At 34.7% G+C, this 26,168-nt stretch overlaps 1 protein-coding gene across 1 annotated transcript; it reads right to left on the reverse strand.

The window, feature by feature from the left end:
• Positions 1 to 14,853: 14,853 nt before the first annotated feature.
• LOC144716786 (peroxidase 5-like) lies at positions 14,854 to 16,334 on the reverse strand. Its single transcript, XM_078592032.1, has 4 exons — positions 16,066 to 16,334; positions 15,761 to 15,952; positions 15,492 to 15,657; positions 14,854 to 15,404 (listed from the first exon to the last, which is right to left on the reverse strand). The coding sequence occupies exons 1-4, from the start codon at positions 16,276 to 16,278 to the stop codon at positions 15,001 to 15,003; spliced, it is 975 nt and encodes a 324-aa protein (XP_078448158.1). The 5' UTR covers positions 16,279 to 16,334; the 3' UTR covers positions 14,854 to 15,000.
• Positions 16,335 to 26,168: the final 9,834 nt, after the last annotated feature.

Below are 26,168 nucleotides of genomic sequence, written 5' to 3' on the forward strand. Positions count from 1 at the left end.
TATTTTGATTAAAATTCTAAATTACGCATATAGAGTCTTCACGAGAAGGAACAAAAATCTTGAGAGATAAAGTGAGCCAAATGGTTTTACCAAATTTTAATTGATTTTCTTTTTAAGTATTGATTCATTTTAATGAAAATTTTAAATCAGTAATTAAGATTCTTTATGGAACCAAAGTCTAGAGAGATAAAAAAGAGATCCAAATGGGTTAAATCATATTTTTGTGATTTTTGGTTATAACATGCTTATTGAAATTGATCGGAATTGGAAATCAGGCATTAAGAGTCTTCACGAGAGAGAACACAAATCTAGAGAGATAAACTAAGCCGAATGGGTTTTATTATGTGTTTTGTGATATTAGTTGCAAAATGCTTGATAATGTTGATGGGAAATTTAAATCGGGCATTAAGAGTTTTTAACAAGGTAAAACAAAAATAAAGAGAGAGAAATTGAGTTAAATGGACTTAATCAAAATTTTGATAGTATTTGGTTTTAATTTGTTTGTTTATTTTAATGAAAATTTTAAATCACGCGTTAAGAGTCTTTACGAGAAGGAACAAAAATGTAAAGAGAAAAAGTGAGAGAAAGAGATGGAAAGATTCTTTCCGATGTGGAACCAAAGCCTAGAGAGAGAAAGAGATCCGAATGGGTTAGATCATATTTTTGTGATTTTAGGTTATAATATGCTTGTTGATTTTAAGCGGAATTTGACATAGGCATTAAGCGTCTTCACGATAGAGAAGAAAAATCAAGAAAGAAGAAGTGAGCCGAATGGGTTTAATCTTGGTTCTTGTGATTTTTGGTTTAAATATGTTTGTTGATTCATATTAGTATTTTGAATCAGGCATTAAAAGTCGTTAAGAGAGGGAACAAAACTGTCGAAAGAGAAAGTGAGCCAACTGGATTTAATAAAATTTTGATGATATTTTGTTTGAATTGTTTGTTTATTCTGATTAAAATTCTAAATCAGGCATTAAGAATCTTCACGAGAAGGAACAAAAATCTAGAGAGATAAAGTAAGCCAAATAGTTTTATTAAATTTTAACTAATATTTTATTTTTAAATCATTGACCATCCTGATTAAAGATTTAAATCAGTTTTTATGTGACCATACGGAACCAAATTCTAGAGAGAGAAAGAAATTTGAATGGGTCAGAACATATTTTTTGTGAGTTTTGGTTTTCATATGCTTGCTTAATTTTAATTGGAATTTGAACTCAGGCATTAAGAGTCGTCACGAGAGAGAACACAAAGCTAGAGAGCGAAAGTGAGCCAAATGGGTTTTATTGTATTTTTTGTCGTATTAATTTGTCGTGCTCCCTTAGAGGCTTTACTTTACTTAATAGAGTCGGTAGGTATACAAAAAAACAAACAATTTGATAAAAAAAGAAGGCGCGAGGGAGCGAAGCGAAGCGACGAGCAAAAGAAGTCATTTCATTCATGCTGAACCTTACCTATGATGCAAGGTTCTGCAAGAACTTATGTTATGTAAATTCCGAAGGTTTTCCGAAGGAGCGACGGCGCGAGTGAGCGGACGAGCGAAGAAGTAAAGAATTTGACTACCATGGGAGCTGGGACACGTCAGCCACTGGGACGCATGCTTTGCTAATAAAATACACCATACACCATACACCTTACACCTTACACCTTACACTTCACACCTTATACACTTAACACTTCACTTCACTTTACTTCACACAATTCACTTCACACTTCACTTCACTTCACTTTACACACTTCACTTCACTTCACTTCACACTTCACTTCACACACTTCACTTCACTTCACTTCACTTCACACTTCACTTCACTTCACACTTCACACCTCACACCTTACACCTTACACGTCACACCTATAACTCAAACACACCTATTATAATAATACAGTATTGAAAAAGACACATATTGACTCTTATTTCCTTTTTGGTGGAGTTAGTGACTCCCGTCGAGGGAGATACTATCCCTTGAAATCCAATTATACTTTTAACCTAAACCTTCTTTTGAAGCGCATTTCTTTAGTTCAAGAGTGATTAAGGAAGTGCTGTAAGGCTAGCAGACTGCAGTATGATGAGTTTATCCTTATGAAATACACCATACACCATACACCATACACCATACACCATACACCATACACCATACACCTTACACAAAATACACTATACACCTTACACCTTACACCTTACACTTCACACCTTATACACTTAACACTTCACTTTACTTCACACAATTCACTTCACACTTCACTTCACTTCACTTTACACACTTCACTTCACTTCACTTCACTCTTCACTTCACTTCACTTCACACACTTCACTTCACACTTCACTTCACTTCACACTTCGCTTCACTTCACTTCACACCTTACACCTTACACCTCACACCTCACACCTAGCACCTATTACTTGATAATTTTGATAATTGCTTGATAATTTTGATTGGAAATTTAAATGAGGTATTAAACATTCTTCATGAGAGAAAACAAAAATGTAGAGAGAGAAAGTAACTTAAATGGACTAAATCAAATTTTGGGTAATATTTGGTTTTTGAATTGTTTGTTTATTTTGATTAAAATTCTAAATTAAAATTCAAAATTCTAAAATTCTAAATTAGAGTCTTCACGAGATTGAAAAAAACCTTGAGAGATAAAGTGAGCCAAATGGTTTTGCCAAATTTTAATTGATTTTATTTTTAAGTATTGATTCATTTTAATTAAAATTTTAAATCAGTTATTAATATTCTTTAGGGAACCAGAGTCTAGAGAGAGAAAGAGATCCAAATGGGTTAGATCATATTTTTGTGATTTTTGGTTATAACATACTTGTTGATTTTGATTGGAATTTGAAATGAGGCATTAAGAGTCTTCGTGAGAGAGAACAAAAAACTAGAGAGAGCAAGTGAGCCAAATGGGTTTTATTATAATTTTGTTATACTAGTTTTAAAATGCTTGATAATTTTGATTGAAATTTTAAATCAGGCATTTAGAGTTCTTCACGAGAGAAAACAAAAATATATAGAGAGAGAAAGTAAGTTCAATGGACTTAATCAAAATATTTATTTTAAATCTTGCGATTGTTGTTATTTAAATTTGGTTTTTGATTGTTGGTTATTTTTATTTAAATTTTAAATCAGGCATTCAGAGTCTTCAAAAAAGGAACAAAAATCTTGCGAGAGAAAATGAGCCGATTGGCTTTTCTAACATTTTTTGTGATATTTGGTTAAACAATGCCAGTTGATTATCATTGAAATTTAAATCAGGCATTAAATGTATTTACGAGAGAAAACAAAAATTTAGTGAGAGAAACTTACTTGAATATGCTTAGTCAAAATATTGATGAAATTTGGTTTTGAAATCTTTGTTTATTTAATTAATATTTTAAATCAGGCATTAAGAGTCTTTACAAGAGAGAAAAAAATGTAGAGAGATAAAGTAAGCCGAATGGCTTTTACCACATTTCTTGGGATGTTTGGTTTAACAATGCTAGTTGATTTTGATTGAAATTTCAAATAAGGCATTAAATGTCTTCTAGAGAGAAAACAAAAATGTAGCAAGAGAAATTAAGTTGAATCGGCTTAATCAAAATATTGATGATATTTGGTTTTGAATTGTTTGTTTTTTAATGAAAATTTTAAATCAGGCATTACGAGTTTTCACAAGAGGGAAAAAAAATCTGGAGAGAGAAAGTCAGCCGAATGGGAGAATTTTTTGTGATATTAGTTTTTAAATGCTTGATAATTTTGATTGAAAATTTAAATCAGGCACTACAAGTTCTTCACGAGAGAAAACAAAAATGTAGGGAGAGAAAGTTGGTTAAATGGACTTAATCAAAATATTGATGATATTTGGTTTTTAATTGGTTGTTATTTTTATTAAAATTTTAAATCAGGCATTAAGAGACTTCACGAAAGGGAACAAAAATCTTGAGCAAGAAAGTAAGCCGAATGGCTTTTATAACATTTGTTGTGATATTTGGTCTAACAATCCCAGCTGATTTTCATTAAAATTTTAAATCATGCATTAGAAGCCTTCACAAGAGAAAAAAAATGTAGAGAGAGAAATTGAGATGAATATGCTTAATCAAAATATTGATGAAATTTTGTTTTGAAATCTTTGTTCATTTTAATTAATATTTAAAATCAGGCATTAAGAGTCTTTACAAGAGAGAAAAAAATTTAGAGAGAGAAAGTAAGCCGAATGGCTTTTAACACATTTCTTGTGATATTTGGTTTAACAATGCTAGTTGATTTTGATTGAAATTTTAAATCAGGCATTAAATGTCTTCTGGAGAGGAAACAAAAATGTAGAGAGAGAAATTAAGTTGAATCGACTTAATCAAAATATTGATGATATTTGGTTTTGAATTGTATGTTTTTTCTTAAATTTTAAATCAGGCATTACGAGTTTTCACAAGCGGGAACAAAAATCTTGAGAGAGAAAGAGAGCCAAACGGTTTTATCAAAATTTTACATTTTTTTATTATGAAACATTAGTTGATCTTAATTAGAATTTTAAATCAGTTATTAATATTCTCCACGAAGGGGAGCCAAAGTCTAGCGAGAGAAAGTGAGCCGAATGGATTTGATCATATTTTTGTGACTTTGATGGGAATATGAAATCAGGTATTTAGAGTTTTCACGAGAGGAAACAAAAAACCTAAAAAGAGAAACAGAACCGAATGGGTTTTAGCAAAATTTTAGTGATATCTGGTTTTGAAATGGTTGTTGATTTTAATTATATTTTTTAGTCAGGCATCAAGAGTCTTTACGAGAGAGAACAAAAATCTAGAGAAAGAAAGTGAGTCAAATGGGTTTTATCATAGTTTGCGATATTTGGTTTAAAAATGCTTGTTGATTTTGATTGAAACTTGAAATCAGTCATGAAAAGTCTTTACAAGAGAAAATAAAAATGTTGAGAAAGAAAGTGGGTTGAATGGACTTAATCAAAATTTTGATGATATTTTGTGTTGAATTGTTTCTTTATTATGTTTTAAATGTTAAGTCAGGCATTACGGGTTTTTATGAGAAGGAACAAAAATCTACAAGAGAAAAAGAGCCAAACGGTTTTATCAAATTTTCACTAATATTTTATTTTGAAGTTTTTGTTTATCTTGATTAAAATTTTAAATCAGCCATTAAAAGTTTTTACGATGCAGAACCAAAGTGTACAGAGACAGAGATCTGAATAGGTTAGATCATATCCTTTGTGATTTTTTCAAATATTTGTTTTGTGAATTTTTGTGATCTGAATGGGTTAGATCATATTTTTTGATTTTATTTGGAATTTGAAATCAAGCAATAAGAATCTTCACGAGAGGGAACAAAAACTAGAGAAAGAAAGTGAGCCAAATGAGTTTTATCAAAAATTTTGTGATATTTGCTTTTTAATTGTTTGTTTATTTTGATGAAGATTTTAAATCAGGCATTAAGAGTTCTTCACAAGAGGGAAAAAAATATAGAGAAAGAAAGTTAGCTGAACAGGTTGAATCGAATTTTTACTTGTATTGGGTTTTGAAATGTTTATTTTGATTAAAACTTTAAATCAAGCATGAAGATTCTTGGACGAAACAAACAAAACTCTAGAGAGAGAAAGTGAGCTAAATAGGTTTTATCGGATTTTCCTTTTATTTAGTTTTGAAATGTTTCCTTTGATTTAAGTTTTAAATCTGGGATTAAGAATCTTCACGATAGAGAACAAAATTCTGGAGAAAGAAAGTGAGCCGAGGGTTTAACTTTTGTTTTCTGATTTTTTGTTTTCATATGTTTGTTGATTTTGATTGAAATTTGGAATCAGGCATCAAAAGTCGTCAAGAGAGGGAACAAAACTTTTGAGAGAGAAAGTAAGCCAACTAGATTTAAGTAAAATTTTGATGATATTTGGTTTAAATTTTGTTTATTTTGATTAAAATTTCAAATTAGGCATTAAAGTTTTCAGGAGATGGAATAAAAATCAAGAGAGAGAAAGTGAGCCAAACGGTTTTATCCAATTTTCACTAATATTTTATTTTGAAATGTTTGTACATCTTTATTCAAATTTTAAATCAGTTATTGAGATTCTTTACGATGTGGAACCAAAGTCTAGAGAGACAAAGAGATTCGAATGGGTTGGATCATTTTTTTGTGATTTGTAGTTTTAATATGCTTGTTGAATTTGATTCGAATTTGACATCAGGGATTAAGAGTTTTATAAGAGGGAAGAATAAACTAGAGAGACAAAGTGAACCGAATGGGTTTAGCAAAATTCTAGTGATATTTGGTTCTAAAATGTTTGTTTATTTTTAAAAAGATTTTAAATCGGGCATTAAGAGTCTTCACGAGAGAGGAAAAAAATCTAGAGACAGAAAATGAGCCGAATAGGTTTTATCATATTTTTTGTGATATTTGGTTTTAAAATGTATGTTTATTTTGATTGAAAATTTAAATCACGCATTAAGAGTTCTTCATGAGAGAAAACAAAAATGTAGAGAGAGAAAGTGAGTTGAATGGACTTAACCGAAATTTTGATGATATTTTGTGTTGAATTGTTAGTTTATTTTGATTAAAATTTTAAATCGGGCATTAAGAGTCTTTACGAGAGGGAAAAAATCTAGTGAGAGAAAGTGAGCCAAACGATTTTATGAAATTTTAACCCATACTTTATTTTTAAATGATTGTTATCTTTATTAAAACTTTAAATCAGCTATTAAGATTCTTTTCGTTGTGGGACCAAAATCTAGAGAGAGAAAGAGATCCGAATGGGTTAGATCATATTTTTGTGATTTTTTCGTATTAATATTCTGATGTGGTGACACAGATTCTCATGCCACAGCAATGTGTTTGTTTCATTTTCTGCCAATGAGGTAGTGCCACATAAGAGAGCTTCCTTTCTTGAGTTTTCACTATCAGTTAACAGGTCAACAAAGGGTTGTTTTATAATTCATTACCAGTGCCTTTATTATGATTTCATTCCTATATCGTTTCATTTATCCAGGCATCTACAGATTAAAATAAAGTTAAAAGGCTAAATACAATGCTTTATAATTGCAATTTTACCTTTTCAAATACATTAGCTCTCCTAATCATTATCTGTCGTTGTTTTTAGTCATCATTCAATCTAGCTAAATGGAAAGATATTGCACGGCGCAAACTCAACACCGAAAATGTTATAAATATTATATTTAGATTAAACCCAAGCAATAAAAATTGTATAAATCTGGATTCTGACTTATAGGATTGATATTTTTTCTGAACATAATGCAAAAAAAGCATAACACTTATATTCAAAATCATAAAATCCGTAGAGATATCAGCAAGAAAAACTAGGCATCCATTCCAATAATATTTGGGCATTATAGCTTCATAGGGTGCATACATAATTATATTAACACATCAAAATATGTAAATTTCATACAAGTGTTTCTCTAATTTGAAGTGTCTATGGCCAGTAATACAAAAAATAATGTAATCTGTCTCCAAAAATGTTACTTAGATGATGGAAATCCTTTTTAAACTCGTAAGGATCTAGAAGCACCAGAATCAAGTGTAACATACAAGGAAAGATTTTATGTCCATACTTCATACAGAATCTCATGTCAATTTTTAAATTAAATTCAAGAACGGATATGTAGAATCTATTTTTATTGAAATACAGTTAGCCCAGAGTTGTACTAAGCACTCTTATAAGTAGGCATTGTAGTTAAAAAATATTTTTATCTCCAAACTCGTTATATTATAGGGCAAGCACATACTCAAAAAAATTAATAGTACTTCAAATCCGAGAACAAAAAATTTTAAATTAAGACGTCTAAATTTTCATTTTTTTCCTCGTCTTAAGTATGTTGGTAACTGTTCTTTATAAGGAGTGCCTTTCATCCTAACTTGTAATTTATTAAGAATCATGTTTACCATCTTCCTTTTTAAAACCTTTCCATGAAAAATTAAATATGCCTTTAAAGGATAATTAATAAAATTTTGATTATGATTTCTTCATCTTTAACTATGCAAGAGAAGAAAAAATTACTATCAATCCATAAACTATAAATATGCCATTGTGTTCTATATTTCTTATATCAATGGGAATTAGTGCATCGATGAGTGGTTATAGAATGTTTAGAGATTAAAATGATAGACCTACAAGAGAATGCTAGACAAAATTGAACCTGTTCAATCAGGGGGTTGTTGGAAATATATATTAAAAATGGATAGTACCTGGATTTTATTTACTCAATTCCTAAAAATTCAGGGTCTTGTGATTCGGATGAAAACCAGACACTTTTCTGATGAAGATATTCATTTTAATTTAAAATTCCATAAAAGGTAGTTCATTTTTTATGCTCATAAAAGTGGGTGCAACCATAACAATCCATGATGTACACTGGGAGAGACAAAAAAATAAAGAGTGACTTCTCCGAATATAAATGACGAAATCTTGTAATCCAGATGGATTTTGCCGATAAATACATATTTCTATCCTTTATAAATCTATCTTTAGAATTGACAAAATATATTATTCCATCCTTATAGCGAAGGTCCCTTGGATTTTGTTCCTAGCTACAATGAGTGGAGTGATTTTCTCCTGCAAAATCTTGTCTGGGCCCATTCTCACACTCCAAAAGGAGCGACATTCATTTCAAGACATCTGAAGAGAGTACCACTCAGCTGATTGTAGATATGACCACGAGATTAGTGTGAATTTTGTCATTAGTCAACCATGCGCTGCCCCCCGTTGGTACAAATCTACTAACATATCTGTCGCAGTGAATAGTTGGATGTCTTACAGCTGCTCTACTCCACTTGCGTCCACCACCATCTATCATCACCCGTCCATGTCAAAGCACCAGTGAAGGTAATGATTCAGAATATTTTTCTACAATAGAATTCTATGAAAACTCTTTAAATTATTTTATAGATTCTGATAAAATTAATTTAATTAGGAAAATCACTTTCTAACTATTGTGAATTAGTTTTCACCAGTTTTCCAGTTTAAATAAATATTACAAGAAGCCAAAAATTATAAATGAAAGTGAAAATCCAGTTATTCATTTCTTGCTTTCGGTCAATTCAGCCATTAATCATCTTGTCCTCGGGAGGAAAAATATGACTATTGTTCGTTAAATCAATAGCCTTAAATAACATATTTAGCTGTAATTTATGGATCATCATGTTTCAGCTCTTGGCTCAAAAACATGTCACATTAACGTTGTTTTATCCTAACTATAATTGTCGTAAACATAACAAAATAATGTGAAATAATTATGATGAGATCATACGGTCTAACATCTTAGGCATTTGTTTATTTATTTAAAAATAAGGAAAACAGGGAGAAGTAAGAGAAAATAAAACTCAACAAAAATGTCTATCACGGAATTTCACATTTCAAATAAATTACGAATGAAAGAAGAATTTTGTGGTTCATCACAAAGGTTAACAGTAGCTTCCATTGGTTATGGCTCAAGGTTGACATATAATTTAATATATGTCCATTTCCTTTGAATGTAGACCTGTATTGGGTTATGAAATCAGCACAGCGCCATAACCTAACAGTTAATAATGATAAATGAATCATCCCGTCTACTACTTTGCTTAAATAGAAATAAATTCAAACATGAATTACAAAACAAAACGTCCTGTTTTAATTCAATTTTTTTTTACTTAAGTTGATGTCATGAAAAGCCTTGCTTTCAGTTTTTAAAATTACATAGTTTTCGTATGTTTTATTTTTTCCAACATCTTCCAATATGAGATTCAGCTTATTTTTTTGTAGTGGGCTCCATGTTCAACCTCAATTCAAATATGACATGATTTTCAAAAGATCGGGCAGTAAGGGGACATCTTGATGTATCGTTCGTACACATTTCAATGGGTCTACAAAGCATTATGCGACCATTAACTGCAATAATTACCATCCAACCAGATTATATATTCTAGAATATTCTTGATCTCTCAGTTGCTTAATTTAGTTAGTTAATTGACCCATACTTTTCTTAATAAAAAACTGAAATAATAATTTTCAATAATTATCACTTGTGGGCATCAAATTATCAAAAATATATTCTGGTTCAAAGTTTTCTGTACTAGTTTGTGATCATTTTTCTAAGAAGGGATTGTCTTATCCTGCTTAGACAGATACTAGATAGCCATCAGGACATATTCATGCCCATAAGATGATGAAAAAGGTCACCTATAATATATAGATGATAGATAAAAATATATAGAATCATACAATCCATTCACCAAGGTTTGTTCCTACTACAAAGTTTCAAGCATTGCATATGAATTTAAGTGGGAGATTATATCCTAGAGCTTATTGAATTGGTAATTTTAGCAAAGCCTCCGTTATCTACATAAAAGAAGACTTCCCTGCATTATTGATCTCAAAGTCCACTAATTTAGCAAATATAGTAATGAACAGTTTTGATAATTCTCCAAGATCATTCATGAATCCTGTACATAACCATACATGGCCAAGGAATCCAAATGTTATATATCACATCGTGTCTGGTCTTGTCCACTTCTTTCCCGTGACTGTTGACTAGGCAGCACATAATTATTCTTTCTCTGACCATAAGTTGGGACTTTTTCTTACTAAGTACCAGTCATTTCTCCAATTGCATCTTTAGAGCGTTTTCTAAAATATCCAAGCATGTATCAAAGTTTTTGCCAAAAATAGAAATATCAGCCATCAAAGTGTGTAAAAACTTTCCTAGTAGCTGTGAAAATGCAGTCATGCATCTTTCAAAGGTAGCTAGAGCATTACATAATCCAAATGACATTTTCGTAAGTGCAATATTTTTTTATTATGTCTTTAATATCCATTTGGGAATTACAAATAATTGTAATATACTAGTTTCTCCAAAATCCTACCAAGGAAGGATGATAAATAATGATCTGAATTAGTGACTGCATTCAGATTCTTAGAACCAATACATATTTCCAAACTAGTTGGTAATCTAGCTTTAATCTCTCCATGATACATTTTTTTTTTCACATTGTTTTCTATTTTTATCAGAACAAAAGCATATGGATTACTCACTAATTACTAAAAATTGAGTAAACAAATCCAGCTTGTATCCATTTTATTGTATCTACCCTCTAAATGATAGGGTTCAGCCTTCTTCAGCATCCAACTTTGGGTTTATCGCTTTCCTTGCTAAAAATTTTCTGGTTAAAAATTATATCAGTTCCTCTGAAATCAAAAATAGACAACGGAATGGCAGATTTATAGCTTTAAGCTTTGATAGTAAGTTTTACTCCTAATTCATAGATGAGTATGAAGAAATAACCACAACTTTATTAGTTATTGTAAATGTACATGGTTAAATGTTGATGGAAAAAAATGTTTCAAATGAATATTTTCCCAAAGATGTTAAAAATCATTATTAATAATTATCAAGTTATATGAAATTCTTGAGACATTGCATATGAAAAACCATTATCAACATGCTCAAAAGCATAAAAAAGTGTATTCAAAATATGTTCAGGGTTTTTAAAGATGTACTTTTAGAAAATTTCCACTTCATTCAGGGGGATCCTATATGCCCATTATTTTCTAGAATATTTTTCATAATCTAGGTATTATATTTCGATAACTGATAACATTTTTTTTTATTACTGATCATAGACCCTTCGAAACTTTAGTATACCGCAAAGCTATGCCATGGACTATATGACTACTTGTATCCAATATACATAATTTGATGCATTGGTATAATTATATATGCACGCTATGAGACTAAAGTGCTAAAATATATTTTGCAGTAAATTCCTACTTTTTTATTTAATTTGTATCTCTATGGATTTTCTGACATCATATTTTTTAAAGAAATTAATTTTCCGATTTCAAATAAATGTTTTATGTGTTTAGTGAGAATGTCAATATTGAGGAAACTACCAATTTTCCATTGTCGATTATAGGAAAGTATCATTATATATTCAGGAAAGTATCAATTTACAGCTATCAGTTTTAGGGCGGGATCTATATATATTTAGAAAATAGTAATTTACATCTTTTTAGGACTTATTTTTTGTTTGAGTAGAAGATTATTCTTCATATTATGGTGTTAAGATTAAAATTAAATGGGGACCAATCCAAACTACAAGAAAAGGTCATAATTTGTCCCAGTGGTTACATCAATTAGAATAATGATGTCAGTGCCTGCATTATAAGTGAGGTGTTTCATGTAGTTTTCCTGTTATACCCAATTGTAAAATATCTATTTTACAATTCATAAACCCTTTATGAAATCTTTAAAATATATTTCCTTAAAAATTAAGCGGACAATGATGTTTGTAAATACAAGAATACTTGTCCTGGAGTTTCGGAAAATCTAAAAAGAATCCAATGAACGAATACTCGAACCAAGGTTAACAATCTTTTATTGGTCTCATATCCACGTCTTTACGTCTGAATATTTTGAGTATACCAAATACACTAGAAAATAAAATTATTAAAAATATTTGAAAATCTTATTATAGTGATTTTGGATAACAAAAGTAAATTTAGTGGCATAGATGCAAGATATAATCTCAAATTTTGGGGAGGTCTAGTAGAGACACTTATGTGCTTCAGCACATTAGCCATGATAACAAGATTCAAAGTTTTTATCCTGTAGGCATTTTATAATAGGCATTTTCAGAAATTCATTACATTAAAAAGTGGAAAATAATCCACGGATAGTTTAAGGTTATTGATGCTACAGTTCAAGGTCATTTTTACAGATTGGGAGACTATGCTTGGGCCTTTTGCAAATTCATATTGACTTTTGAAATTGTGTGATGATGGATATTTAAACTTTGAACAGGAATGCACTCATTTTGATAAGTCATTAGTTGTATGTTGACCTCAAACACCAAGAACATCTCATACATGTACTATTATGTTTCAGCTAATACTTACAAGTCTCTAATAACAACGCCCGTATCAGCATTGGGTCAGAGAGTTCAAGAAGTACACGAAAGTGATTTAGCGGTCACGATGGGACTGTCTACCCTTGCTACATGAAGAGGCTAACACAAGGAAGAAGATACATAAAATCACTGTGTGGTGTAGTGGAGAGATTGGATAAGACATTCTCTCATGATCCTGTTCTGCATCAGCATTAACTGGAATGATGGCTTAGTGTTTGATTCTTAACCACATCCTAACTCACTCAAGAGTGTAGATGAAGAATTATCCATAAATATTAACCAATGACATACAAGAATCAATACGATAGTTTAAGTTTTACTCTATATATCTTCCAGGGGAGATGTAGCTTGGGATCCCACAGGATGGAAACTTAACCATATACTTTGGAATGAGTATATCCATGATTTGTTATCACATATTTTGATATAGTGGAATAATAATGTCGGATAATAAAGATTATTGGGCCATTAAAGTTGTTAACTATACTGGTACATGGATCTAGACGATCACATGTATACGATTTATGGACGTTGGTTGATTACTTTAAGTTATGGGGAGTTTTTTGAAAAATATCTAAAGTAAAATAAGAAGGGCAGTTATTGTAGCTGTTCAGGCTAGCCCCTTACTTTGTCTTCTTTCATTTTGAAACCACTCCTACTAATGTGACTTTATGGTGATAATATCAAAGAGTTCTTCAAGGATCATTGAAGCAGGAGAAGAGAAGATCCATCAATATATTAATTGCATTGATAGGCATAAATTGTTCGAAAAACTCATTAAGGGAGAAAATTAAGGGTAGAAAAAGTGCCTCTCAAGATAGTGAGATCTTATAAAATTTATTAATTGATGGTGAATTGGAGTCCAACTTCAACAGCATGAAAGTCAATTTCACGCATCCAGTCAAAGCAATATATGGTTAGGGGGACAATTGTTCCCTAAACTTCAACCACAAAAACTATTATACTACAAGGTACTTTGATCCCGTCAGATGTAATAGAGGAGAGTTTCGGATAGGGGGTGGTTACTCAGCTAAATACATTATTTTGCTCATAAGTCACTCTACAATGTCAAAACATATCTTCTTACCCTCGTTTTCCGACCAAATACTACAGATTTAAGTAGAGTAGCATTTCTATTAATAGCTTATTGATTTTATCTCGATTAGTAGTTTAATAAATAATTCAAAAGACATACGGTTGTATTATCCATCATATTTCAGACATACGGTTGTACATAACTTAGAGTTATTTTCCTGATTACACGGCATTGTGAGCCTCGTATAATTTGGCATGTTGTCTTTTCCAGCGGTTGGTTTCAATTGGGATGGATGATACATCGTGAATTGTCATTTTGAGATCAAATCATTAAAGCGATACCGTGAGATCTAAACATGCGGCTGAAGATTTTGATGTTACGTGAATTATTTTCATAGGTGCCTAGCAGATCAATTCATCATATAGCCACGTGTGCTAAGCTTCCTTTAAAGTATAAATTTGAGTACATACCACTAAAAATATAACGCATTGATACTAGTCTATAGTAAATATGGTACAAAACTGTTTTTTCAATTATTGCAAAGTCAACCAAATCATAGAATCACAAAAACATAGATTGAAATTTATTAATATAAAATACAGGTTAAATAAAAAAGGTGGGTATGCACAGAAGGGGAACTAACCCGTTCAACCTTCTTCGTCTAAACAGAAGTCCGAGTTTCAAAGAAATATGTAGGCTTTATAACATGTTTTAACTGATACGCATAACTACTCGATGGTGCCCAGAGGATTACCTAAAACAACCATCGCTTGGTGAGACATACTAGCGCGATTTGATGAATTATTTCCCTTATCATAAGCGATGTGGTAAAAAAAATAATGCTCCAATCTAATTTCTTGTATCGTAGTCAGCCAAAGAGTAAAATGGAAAGTAGAGGGCAATTTCTTTCTACCCGTGACATACAGGGAACACCTTTTTATTCGGCATTTGCCTCATGAAATAATAGAATTGCGATAAGAAACATGACATGATCATCACAAGAGTACTTATTTTCGAAATTTTCAAAGGCAGCGGGCGGCGGGACACGACGAGAGTTTAGAACGAATAGGCTGGCAGCGGAAATTATTAGTTGACCACCCTGCAGTTCAGACGGATCTCGCCCGCGCTTCCTGTGAGGACTCCGATTCTGCCCATCTTGATCATTGCTGCTGTGAAGCTCGTGCTGAACAGGTTGTTGTTGTTCCTGTTAGCCCTCACTTGGCTCGCAGTTGCGGGGCTGGACATGAGGGCCTGATCCGACGTAAACAGGCCGCGATTTTCCAACAGGCCTTTGTAGTAGCTTATGTCAAGGGCCAACGGAGTCGGAGGATCCATGGGCACGGTCGTGCCGCTCGCTCCCGGCGGACATTTCTGCTTCAACTGTGCAGCGTACAACGGGTTCAGGCTCGGATCCGTCTGCACGGTGGAGTTGAAGTTGTACAGTCTCCTGCTGAACGAGGAGCAGTCGGCTTTCCCGATGGAATGGGCACCTATTAACATTGCATGCATATATGTATATTAGCCTTCACGAAAGGCCGTGATAAATAAAAAACCATTCACATCAGATATCCTCTCACCGGAGAGCGTGACCATTTCCTGCTGTGTGAGGCCTTTGCTGGCGAACATTTGGGTCAGCTGAGCCAGATTAAACGTCGGCGGAGGCAAGTTGGCGAAGGTCTCGGAGCTCAGGGAGACTCTTCCGTCCCTTCTTCCAGAGGGCACGTCGTAGAAGAGACCTTTGCTCTGCGAAAGAATCAGAGGACCATAAAATCATCCGAAAAATAAGACCGGTGGCGACGAAGCCGAGTATTGCGTTGTTATGTACTGCTTTGTATGTCACGCGTACCAGTCTGACGCTATCTCTTGCAGCGAAAGCGATGATATCGGCGCAGGAGACTACGCCCTTGCAAGCGGCCTCGAGCCTGGTTTTCGCGTTATCGATGACGTCGAAGCCTTCCAGGCTGGGGTTGTTGATGGGCGAGTCCTTCTCCGCTGTGTTTCGGGGCGTAGAGTCAAGGAGAATGGAGCCATCGCAGCCCTGTACGTGTTTAATTTAACAACTTCCGTAATTAACAACTAACAACTAAACCACCTGGCCGGATAAACGTTGCGTTCGCGAAACATAGTAACTAGTAAGCTGTGTATTCTTACCCTGACGAAGCAGTCGTGGAAATGCATACGGACGAAGTCTGCCGCGATACCATTGTCGCTTTGGAATGCTTTGTTGACTTCCTCCCTCACAATGAGTTCGGCCCGGGGGCAGGTGGTCCTGTAGAAGCCCACCGTGAGCTGGGCCTCTAATGGAGAATACAAGTAGAGCGCAAGCGCAAGAGCCAAGAATAACCGTCCTTGCGTCAGACTCATATTTTTCCTTCCGGATAGCTCCAAACTCAGATCTTTGTCCGGTTGATCCGATATTTATCGGCTAATCAGGTATTGTGCAATGTACGTGGGACAGTCGTGCTATTTATAGGCCACCAGTGTATCATCGCCGCCCGGGGAAGGAAAGGCCTACGCATTTTTCCAAGTTGTGTTCAAAGACACGGAAATTTCACAAGTGGTCAGACGACACATTCGTCAAAGTTCCGGAGGACAAACTCATGAGTTAACAGTTATCTGAATGGCTCGAACCATTTGTTTTTTTATATCGTTCGATTTTGGAATGACTGCTGATACCAGGATTGATTAAATTGACTTTCACCTCCAGTGTCTCGGTCAGACAAATCGTCTCGCCCACGGAAAGCTGACTTCTCCGGATGCAGGGTTGGTGAATGCAATTTGCGTGACTCTTAATCTTTCTGCGAAGAATAAATCTTTCTGCGAAGTACGTCCAGCTAGCCATGACGCGATCCGCGTAAGGATGGTCTTTAACGCCTTCACGAAGATAGTATCGTTTTCAGAGCTACCTCCCCGTAAGAATGAACGTTTTGCCGAACAAGATATGATGGCAGTTCCCATGGCCCATGTTATCGGTGTTCATTATCGCATTGTGCTTCTGTCCGGCTAACGCGCCAAGAAAAAGAAAATTTTTCATCAATCTTTCTACATATTAGCCTGTATATGGATCTACGTATTTATAATATTTACGAAATTTTCGTTCCCATTTACACGCTCTATACTGAGAATTCCACCCGGAAAATTAAGATGATGGGATACTGCTTGGGGCTTGAAACTTCGTAAGTTTCTCCACGGGCCTAATAGAATGGAAAGAGGAAGGAGTTACAACACAAAAGGGCGAAGGGGGAACGCCAGCGCGACCAAAGTCGCCTCCAGAATAGTTTAATGAATCTAAGAACGTAATTATGCTGCAAAATATGAAGAATCACCTCCAGGTCCCGATTAAGAACGATAGGCCTTTCGTGGGCGAGGAGTAGGGCGTAGCCTACGTGCTCTGCAGGGACTACCAGGGTTCATTAGATGGGGAATTTCACGTGCAATTGCTTGCGATGGCTTTGATCTATTCAACTCATGGTCTACCATGTACAGATCTTCCAAAAGTTTTATGAAACCATCTATTAGAGAAGGAAATAAAATTGCGTAGTTTGTAAAGGAGTTTTCAAGTATTAGTTTGCTTATGTTTGAGATATTGTGAACTGATTTTTAATACGGTTTTAAATGTATCTTTTTAAATATTTTATTGCACAAAATAAAGAAAAGCGACATCGTTTGGTTTTTTGTTTGGACATAGAATAGAGTCCTGGTGATTAGGCAGAGCCAGGTGCTCTTATTTTGCGAAGGTAGGTACGATTGCTTCAGGAACAAAACACTAGAATGAACATTTCCAAATAGTGATTATAACTATGGATATAAAGTCAATTTTGCAGTCGTTATCTGTAAGAAACAGGCGAACTTTTGAAATATTCAATACAAGGATTCATAGTACTGTGGGAGCATTTTATTGTTTAGTCGACTGACCAGAAATATTGGTAAACATACTCCCCTTCGAGAAACATGTGTAACTATATATAGGCTTTTAACTATTTATCCACTTTTACATCGAAAATGTTTAATGGATTTACCAATAATAAATAGCATTCAGATTTTCCTGTCATCAACAAAATGACAACTGTAATAGAAGAAATATACTTTTCATAGTCCTACTGCATTGTAGGGTAATATAGTATAACTGATTTCCTTTTTTAAGAGTAAAAAATTAATTACATTTAAATATATAAATAAAGAGGATATGATGACTAAAATCCCCCTTGGGATGGATAAACCAAGTAAACAATAAACACAATAAATTTAGACCTTCAAATCTAAAGAAAGTAATGATGATGCACACCCTTTTGGCAGATCGACAACAGTACTATCATACTGCCATTGTCATAAAACCATTGTCAAAATCCAAAATCCAAATGGTCAATGACAAGAAAGCATAAATCTTTTTCATTAACCTTTTTTTATAAATCTCATGAAAGTGAAAAAATACGAGACAGGAGTGGAGCTTTAGCACTAGAGCGTTAGGGACGCATGTAATAGCAGTTCAAAAGACATGAGCTTCTAGGCGACATTTGAGGTTCAACCATGGACAGAGCCACATGATGCAAGCAAGTTGTTGGGGGCAAAGCCATGTTTTTTTTGCATAGCTGAAGTCATGTAACATAGGGCCGTGTCACGAATGGGATGGCATGACATAATGTTCCGGCATTGCTAAGGAGTTGAATCACAGCCATGTGGTTCTGTATCATAATGGGGCACAAGAGGGCAACGCTACACAGGTGATAAGCTAGAAATTAGGATCCAAATTTTATTTAAAATTTCTTATTCATGTAAACTGGTGTATCAATCTAGGCTAAGTTCATGGAATTGTTTTTTAACAAGAGAAACAAGGGAAGAATTAAAAAAGAAAATGAAATATTTGCACACTGGTTTGATCCCAAGACATGGTTTGTTTCTTCTTCTCCATCTACATCTCAATGGATTTACAACATTGCTCTCTCAAACTGATATCCTCAAGAAAGAGTGGGACCAATAAAACTAATGCACTAAGGCTTCAAAAAATGTATTGCCACAGAATTCAAGGGTGACATACAGTCATGGGGGATATAAATTAAGATAAAGGCATCCAGATGTACTTATTCTTGGATTTAGTTCTAGGAAAATATGGGGCAGTTAAGTCTTGAACTTCAGCCTTGATCAAAATTTTATTTTATCCTCCAACAGTTAAGCAGCTTTCAAGCGATGCGAGAGATTCTCGACGTGTCATTGGCGGGGGCGATTGACATGCACTTGAACAGGGTGTTGCGGATCCAACTGAAACGGTATGCGCGTCGACAAGTGGCTACGAGGGCGAATTGGCAAATTTGAATTTATTGTTTTTTTGTAATGAATAATGCCTTCTTTTGGCAAGTGGTGAACTAAAATTTTTTTTGCCATTTGTGGTTTGAGATCTCTAACCAAGAGATCCAAACCGTCCTAGCTTGAATGCAAAAAATAAATGAAGGTGATTATGTGGTAAAGACAGATATTTTTGCCCTCAATATTAGATGACATTGGATCAAAGAAGCTGTAATTAAATCCCATACAACGCATTTGACATATTGGAGAAGGTAACCTGTCATAATTCTTCCATGCATCAATATTATTTAAAGTTACCGGTTAGGGTGTGATAAGCCAAAAATAGGGGTAGAAATTACGAGTTTTTAGCCCTTGTCGTTGTGAATTTTGGCTTAAGCAATAAATTTATAAAACTCTACTTAAGGTGTATAGCGATAAGTACGAGTGTCGTCCAGGGGAAGCTAGTAAGGAATTTGATTTGATGATTGTATTGGTAGTTTAACCCTAATTAAAGTGAATTTGATCTTCAATGAGGATCAAGTCACCCTAATTAGAGGAGAAGTTTAGAAAAAGGGGGGGTAGAAGAGATGAGATGAATAAAAGAAATATGGAGCTCTAAATTGGCTTAATTGATCCTAATAAAAGGATCCAAGAGGTCAATTAGAGAGGTTAAAAGGGAAGTTTTGATGTGAGATTGGCTGGTTTTTTTTAGTTTGATAATTCAGAAATAAATTGTGGTAATTTGAATTCCTAAAAATTAAATATAATTTTTTTAGAGTTTTTTCTTAAGAATGCAGTTGAATGCCTAGTTAAATCCCTCAATTTCTCCTCTCAATCCTAATCAGGGCTTGTACATGCCGCTCAAGCCAAGCGATTTAGAAGTTCAGATCAGAATCGAGAAGAAGGAACAAACAACTTAACTAATTTCATTCAAAATGCATCAAAATTCAAATACAATGAAGGGAAAAAGTACCAAACAAGTTGATCCAGGCTGGGGCTCCTCTCTGTCTTGCTGCTGTGATAGAGCACCATCAAGAATGAGCCCTCCCTCTTGAAATTCGGCTTTTACACCTAGGTAAAATGGAATAAATTACCATTTTACCCCTAATTAGTAATTAATTTATATCTATCGATACAGGCTCGATAAGAAAACAAAAGAAATATTCAAAAGGCGGGATTTTCGTACATTTTGACATGCACCTTTGCCTGCGTCTGCACACGGAAGCTTCCATTGAAAACGTGCCACTTCACCACCCGTACGTGCGCTTAGCATGCGTCGCACGGGCGGTAATCTTACCGCCCTTGACCTCTACCACTGACTGCCGTCAGATTTTCATCCTGCGGTTGCGATGAGGCCACGTCATTGACCCCATAAATCGATCTGAAATTTACGCTTAAATCCTTTGCGAAATAAGTATTTGCCATCTGACACCGCCCAAAAAATATTTATAGATATACTCCTTTGCGCATTCTCTCTCCTTCGCTTTTCTTCTAAAACATTAAAACAATAAATAAGTAATTGCAATAAAACCCTGGAGAATTTTAAATTAGATCTTTACGCCTGTAGTGGCGACCGAGAGCTGTTTTCAGGGTCTTTTGCAACGAAAGTTTGCAAAACGGCCCTTCAATGTTCAAAAATTATAAAAATACTTTTTCTTTTCTTATAAATATACCTTTTTTCTTGAAATAAATACATTTCCTCTTCAAATAAATCTCAGCAAAATCCTAAAAATTTGTAAAAATTTCTAGAAAATTCTAGAAAATCACTGATTCATCCCCATGCTGATCAATGTCGAAATTAAATATTAAATTTGCCATTTTCATTCAAAAATAGTTATTTCGAGCTTCAATAATTCCTTTAAAATTCATAAAATTAACATAAAATTAGGGGAAAATCAGAAATCACTTGAAAACACTATTTTCATGTAAATATATGATAACACCCATTTTAGGCTCTTTAAATGCATAAAATTGTGTTAATAACATGAAATAAAGACAGAATTTAGGGTGTTATCAGGGTGTAAGGTGTAGCATGAAACCCTAAGGGTGTGGAACTTAACCAGTTGATCATTTTAAATTGGTCCTTGATAAAGTACTTCATTTATGATATAATTATCTAATAATCATAGCCCAATAAAGGTGATTGGACCATAAAAGTTACTAACTAGACTATTCCATGGGCCCAGAGGATCACAAATAAGATTTTCAGATGTTGCAGGATATACTCAAATTTCAAGGACATGTATTAATTATCCCTGAGGATGAGGATTCTGTGAAAATTTCATAGGGACTATACTTTGGTACGATAGAGAAGTTTTAATTTTTGTCTTAAACACTTGGTTTTGTCATAAGAGAAAGGAAGTTAATCTGTTATCAAACTGTAGTAATGGCAGGGAGTCCTTTTGAGATATGTTTCCCAATTTACCAGCTCAGTTGGCTCGACCACAATCCAATACCCCCACTGCACTATCAGTTCATGCTTTCAATATTTCAAAATGTTCATGCCTGTTACAGATAATAACGGTATACTCAAGTTTATAAGCATAATTGCAACCACTATTAAAATGTGCCGTATTATTTTTGGTACATGACAGAAGAAAAAATCAAGGCATTCCTCTTAATTTTTGGCATTAAAATATTTACAGCGACAAGTTTAAAACCATAATAAAAATAATTCCATGATATCTCAAACTTCAGCAAACTTGAAAGCTCCTGCACAAAATAAAGGGTATTTCTAAACTTATTTCCTACATAAAAACTAATGAGTTCAATACAAACAGATTCACATAAATATGCATTGATCTGATAATTTTCCTAATAAAATGATGCATGATATACTCACTCCATCTCTCTAGAATCATGTGCCCAAATATCTTCTGCTATTCACCACAGTGACACATGTAAACTTATCATTTAGCCATCAGCATGGAGATACTCGTGTTCCAAGATATTAACCAATTTCATTTTTTTATCAGATTGATAGTGTCCTAAATTTACCCAATTTGTTTGAAATGGATCATAATAGGTTAACCAAGGTTTGATGACTCAGAGCCATCACAAGTGACTGCTCATAAAAATCCATCTGCAATGAGCCATCTGTTGTCCAAGCATAGCATCTCTGCTATGTTCTACTCCTCCCCCACTCAGAGCAAAACCTCTCCTATATTGTGCATAAAAGGGACCTTGAGTTGCTCGTTCATGTTTTGCAACATGATTATCTTCTAAGAATTATTACGCTAGCTATTAGGGAGACAAGTTTTGTCGCCCTGGAATTTCTCCTTCCCCCTGTTGTATTTCAACTCTTTCATATTTCCTTCCTAATAGGAACGTTTAGAGAATTATGAAGTTTCGAGCGCCAAGAACTATCCCATCAGTTTAACTTCCCACAAGGAATCCTAAATAGAGTGTGCAAATTGAAACAGATATTTCGCAATTATTTAAAATTATATAATTAAAAAAGTATATATATATTTCAATATCTAGAAAGATTAATGAATATGTTGCTTGTGTAAGAGTTGGACCTCGCTTGGAGATGGAGAGATCGGTAGAAGAAAATAAAGAAAATGAAAGGAGAAAGGAAAGAAGGATAGGAGACAGAGAACACAAGCTAGTAATTAGATCTCTTATATCCCACTTATTAAAATGTTAAAATTGGTTAGTATTTATATAAACTAAGATTGTATTATATTTAGAAAGTTTTTTTAAATCATAGCCATTATAAATAGTTTAATGGCTACGGATCGAGCAGTCTAGACCCTTGGATCTGTTTAAATCCTAGCCATTATAATTAGTAAAACGCCTATGTCTCGATCTAATCCGTACCGTTGAAATCCTATGCATATCTATACCTAGTCTATGTTGGAACTTATATGTTTCCTGTTTCATCTAATCTCCAACGAGTATAGGGTATGTGTATCATTACTATTGGTTAATCTTTATTAAGTATTCTATTGGTTGCCTGCTGAGTTTTCTACATTACTCTGTGTTTCGCCAAAGCTTCTTCGTGCTTCGTCTTCACCCCCTTTCAAGCAAAACAGCTGTTCCAGGATGTTAAGCTTGGAACGTTGTTGTAGAAACCGCCCTTTGTGAAGTGGCTTGGTCAAAGCGTTCGATAGTTGGTCTTCTTTTCCGACGTACTTTACTTGAATATTTTTGGAGGCAACCGGTTTACGGACAAAATAAAAACCTATTTCTACATGTTTAGTGCTTGCATGAAATACCAAATTTGCAGGCAGATAAGTTGCCCCAGTGTTATCGCACCATAAGATTGGATTATAATCTTGCTGAATTTGAATTTTTTTGAGAATAGACTGTACCCAAAGAATTTCAGCAGAACAATTGGCCAATGCCTTATATTCTGCTTCTGTACTAGATTGGGCAACTGTCTGTTATTTCTTAGAATCCCACAAAATAATATTCTTACCAATATATAGAAGAAAAGCACTTGTGGACGGTCTATCTATTTTATTTCCTGCCCAATCAGCATCACTAGAACCATTTGAAGTCAAATTCGGATCATTGTAAATATGTGATCCATGATACATAGTCCCTTTCAAATATCTAAGTAAGTGTTTAAGAAACTGCAAATCACCAACGGTTGGTGTGTGCATTTTTTGACAGGCGTTATTCACAATGAATGCAATATCTGGTCCGGTTAGAGTAAGATATTGCAATTCACCAGTTGTTTGTCGATAGGTAGTCCCATCATTGAGTGAGGTATCTGATGGAGGACCATCCACTCGATCATGCCCCGACCCGTCATCAGCCACGTCGCAGAGCCCGAGCAGATGTGAAGAATCTACAGTTCTACTATCAGGTTTGAGAAGCAGTATCGTCATCTCGCTTCATGTCGTGTGTCTTTATGTAATTATCATTTTCGTCATCTTGGGATTGTTGGGAGGCCCCTCCTGCATGAGTACCGGCCTACCTGCATGCATTTTTTATTTTAAGTTGTGATTAGTCTCATCTTTAGGGGGACGAAATCTCTGTTCTGCTTACACTCCCCCTAAAGAACCCTTTTAAGGGGAAGCCCAATAGGATTTCCCCTTAAAAGGAGGCCCAATTGGGCCACCACAACTGCCACTCCCTCTCCATGAGAAAGGGAAAGGGTGGACGTGGGAAGTTAGACTTGATCATCTTTGGAAGAACTCAGATTTCATTTTGTTCAATGGCAGCTGTTTCTTGTGTTCTTGTTGAAGAAGAGGATTTCGTATAAGAAGGAGAAGGAATTGTCGAAGAAAAAGAAGAAGGAATTGTCGAAGAAGAAGTAGAAGGAATCATCGCAGTAGAAAAAAAAGAAATCATCGAAGAAGAGAGAATGGAGATCTCGCCTATCGCACTATGGTTTTCAAATTGCTCCTCTGCCGATACCTAGGGAGTACTTATCGATTGAGTTTATGGGGACCACGGCGTTGAAGCTCTCTCGACGGTGTTTATTTGTGAGAACTCGAACCAACATCCGTTCGTTGCCTCAGAAGGCGCCTCGTCGATTATTTGAGCCCGATCCTACGGATTCTCCATCTTAAGTACTATCGTGCCTCTAAGACGTTCTCCTCCTTCCTATTGCATGGTCAGAACCGACGGTCGTGATATCCAACGTGACGTCTTGCAAAGCAAACTTCCCTTGTTGCTTCGCCGGACGGTTATATTCAGCTGATCTGCCGGCGGTGTTGGACGCCCATCATCGATTAGGCAGCGGCTAAGAGCCGTGCCCCCAGTGTGAACTTCATCTTTGTCGGGCGCCACGGTCAAGCCTGCTCAGTTGTGCCACTATTCGACCCTTCAAGTGACTCTGGGGCTCATCTCTGACCTCTCCATTCTGCTGTCCCCGAGCTGCAACTGCTGCCACCAGAAGTCAACGAAGAAATGCCGTACTGGACTTCAACGACTGGCCACACCATATTCACCAAGGACTGCTCGCTCGTCAACGGATTTTCACATCACACCAGTTCCATTGCTCAGTCTAGATTTGCTGGATGCGCCGCAGATATCCTGGCCAATTAATCTCAACGACAACGACGGGTCGCCACCATGAGCTCCTGGAACATAACCGGCAGGTGTGTCCATTCTCTTCTCTTCAATTGCCGTGTTGATTAGTTCTTTTAGTGCCAATCTCTATTTTTCTCATCTTCACGAGTGAATTAACCTAAATTTTAGGATTAGCCATCGTATCCATAATAGGACTTTTCCTTGCCGGTATTGGGACTATTTGATTACATTGACGGTGCAGACGCTCTTGGATGAGAAGGTCGCCCACTGGTCATCTTTCGATCTGTTCACATCGGTCATTGGGAGCTTGAATTGTGACAAAACCCGTCATGTGTCGTATAGCTGGTATGCGTCTCAAGTCATTCGGCAACCATTGTATTTCTCATTAATATTTTCTCAAATCATATACGTTAATTCACGTCATTTCATTGCATCTAGAGTTTACCCACCTGACGTAACACAAAGTGTCAATTCGGACCATCGTGTTACATCAGTATCTAATTCACAAGAATCCGAAAGTGTGCAGGGAGTACAGACTGGTTTACATTTGTCCATGTGCCCTCTCGAGAATGAAGAAAATGTATCTTGATTGAGTTAAAAAGTATTCATTCCCACGTTTTAAGAATTCCATACCTAAAAAATAATGAGCAGGTCCCAAATATTTAACAGCAAATTACAAGATCAATAATGTCTAGAGAGTTGGGACCTAGTACTAAAATATCATCAACACAGATCATAATAAAAATAAGATTAGGATAAAATTTGAAAAATAAAGATTATCTATCTTTCAACAGATGAAGCAAACTGTCAGTAATTTAGTGGTGAGTTTAGTAAAACCATGCACGTGGAGGCTGTTTTAAACCATAAATAGATTTATTTCAGCGACATACATGTTCAGAAATATTTTACTTTTAAATCCTGGTGGTTGTTCCATGAAAAATGTTTCTTGTAAGTCATCATGAAGAAAAGCATTTGATACATTCAAC

Source organism: Wolffia australiana, chromosome 2 (assembly GCF_029677425.1).
Source record: "Wolffia australiana isolate 7733 chromosome 2, ASM2967742v1".
NCBI classification, from domain to species: domain Eukaryota; kingdom Viridiplantae; phylum Streptophyta; class Magnoliopsida; order Alismatales; family Araceae; genus Wolffia; species Wolffia australiana.

Bases quoted from the DNA above. Each gene is read 5' to 3' on its own strand.
- LOC144716786 (XM_078592032.1), bottom strand. From the start codon at position 16,278: ATGAGTCTGACGCAAGGACGGTTATTCTTGGCTCTTGCGCTTGCGCTC. The intron at 15,953-16,065 runs GTAAGAATACAC...AAACACGTACAG, and splicing joins TCCACGACTGCTTCGTCAGG to GGCTGCGATGGCTCCATTCT. The intron at 15,658-15,760 runs GTACGCGTGACA...ATTCTTTCGCAG, and splicing joins CAAGAGATAGCGTCAGACTG to AGCAAAGGTCTCTTCTACGA.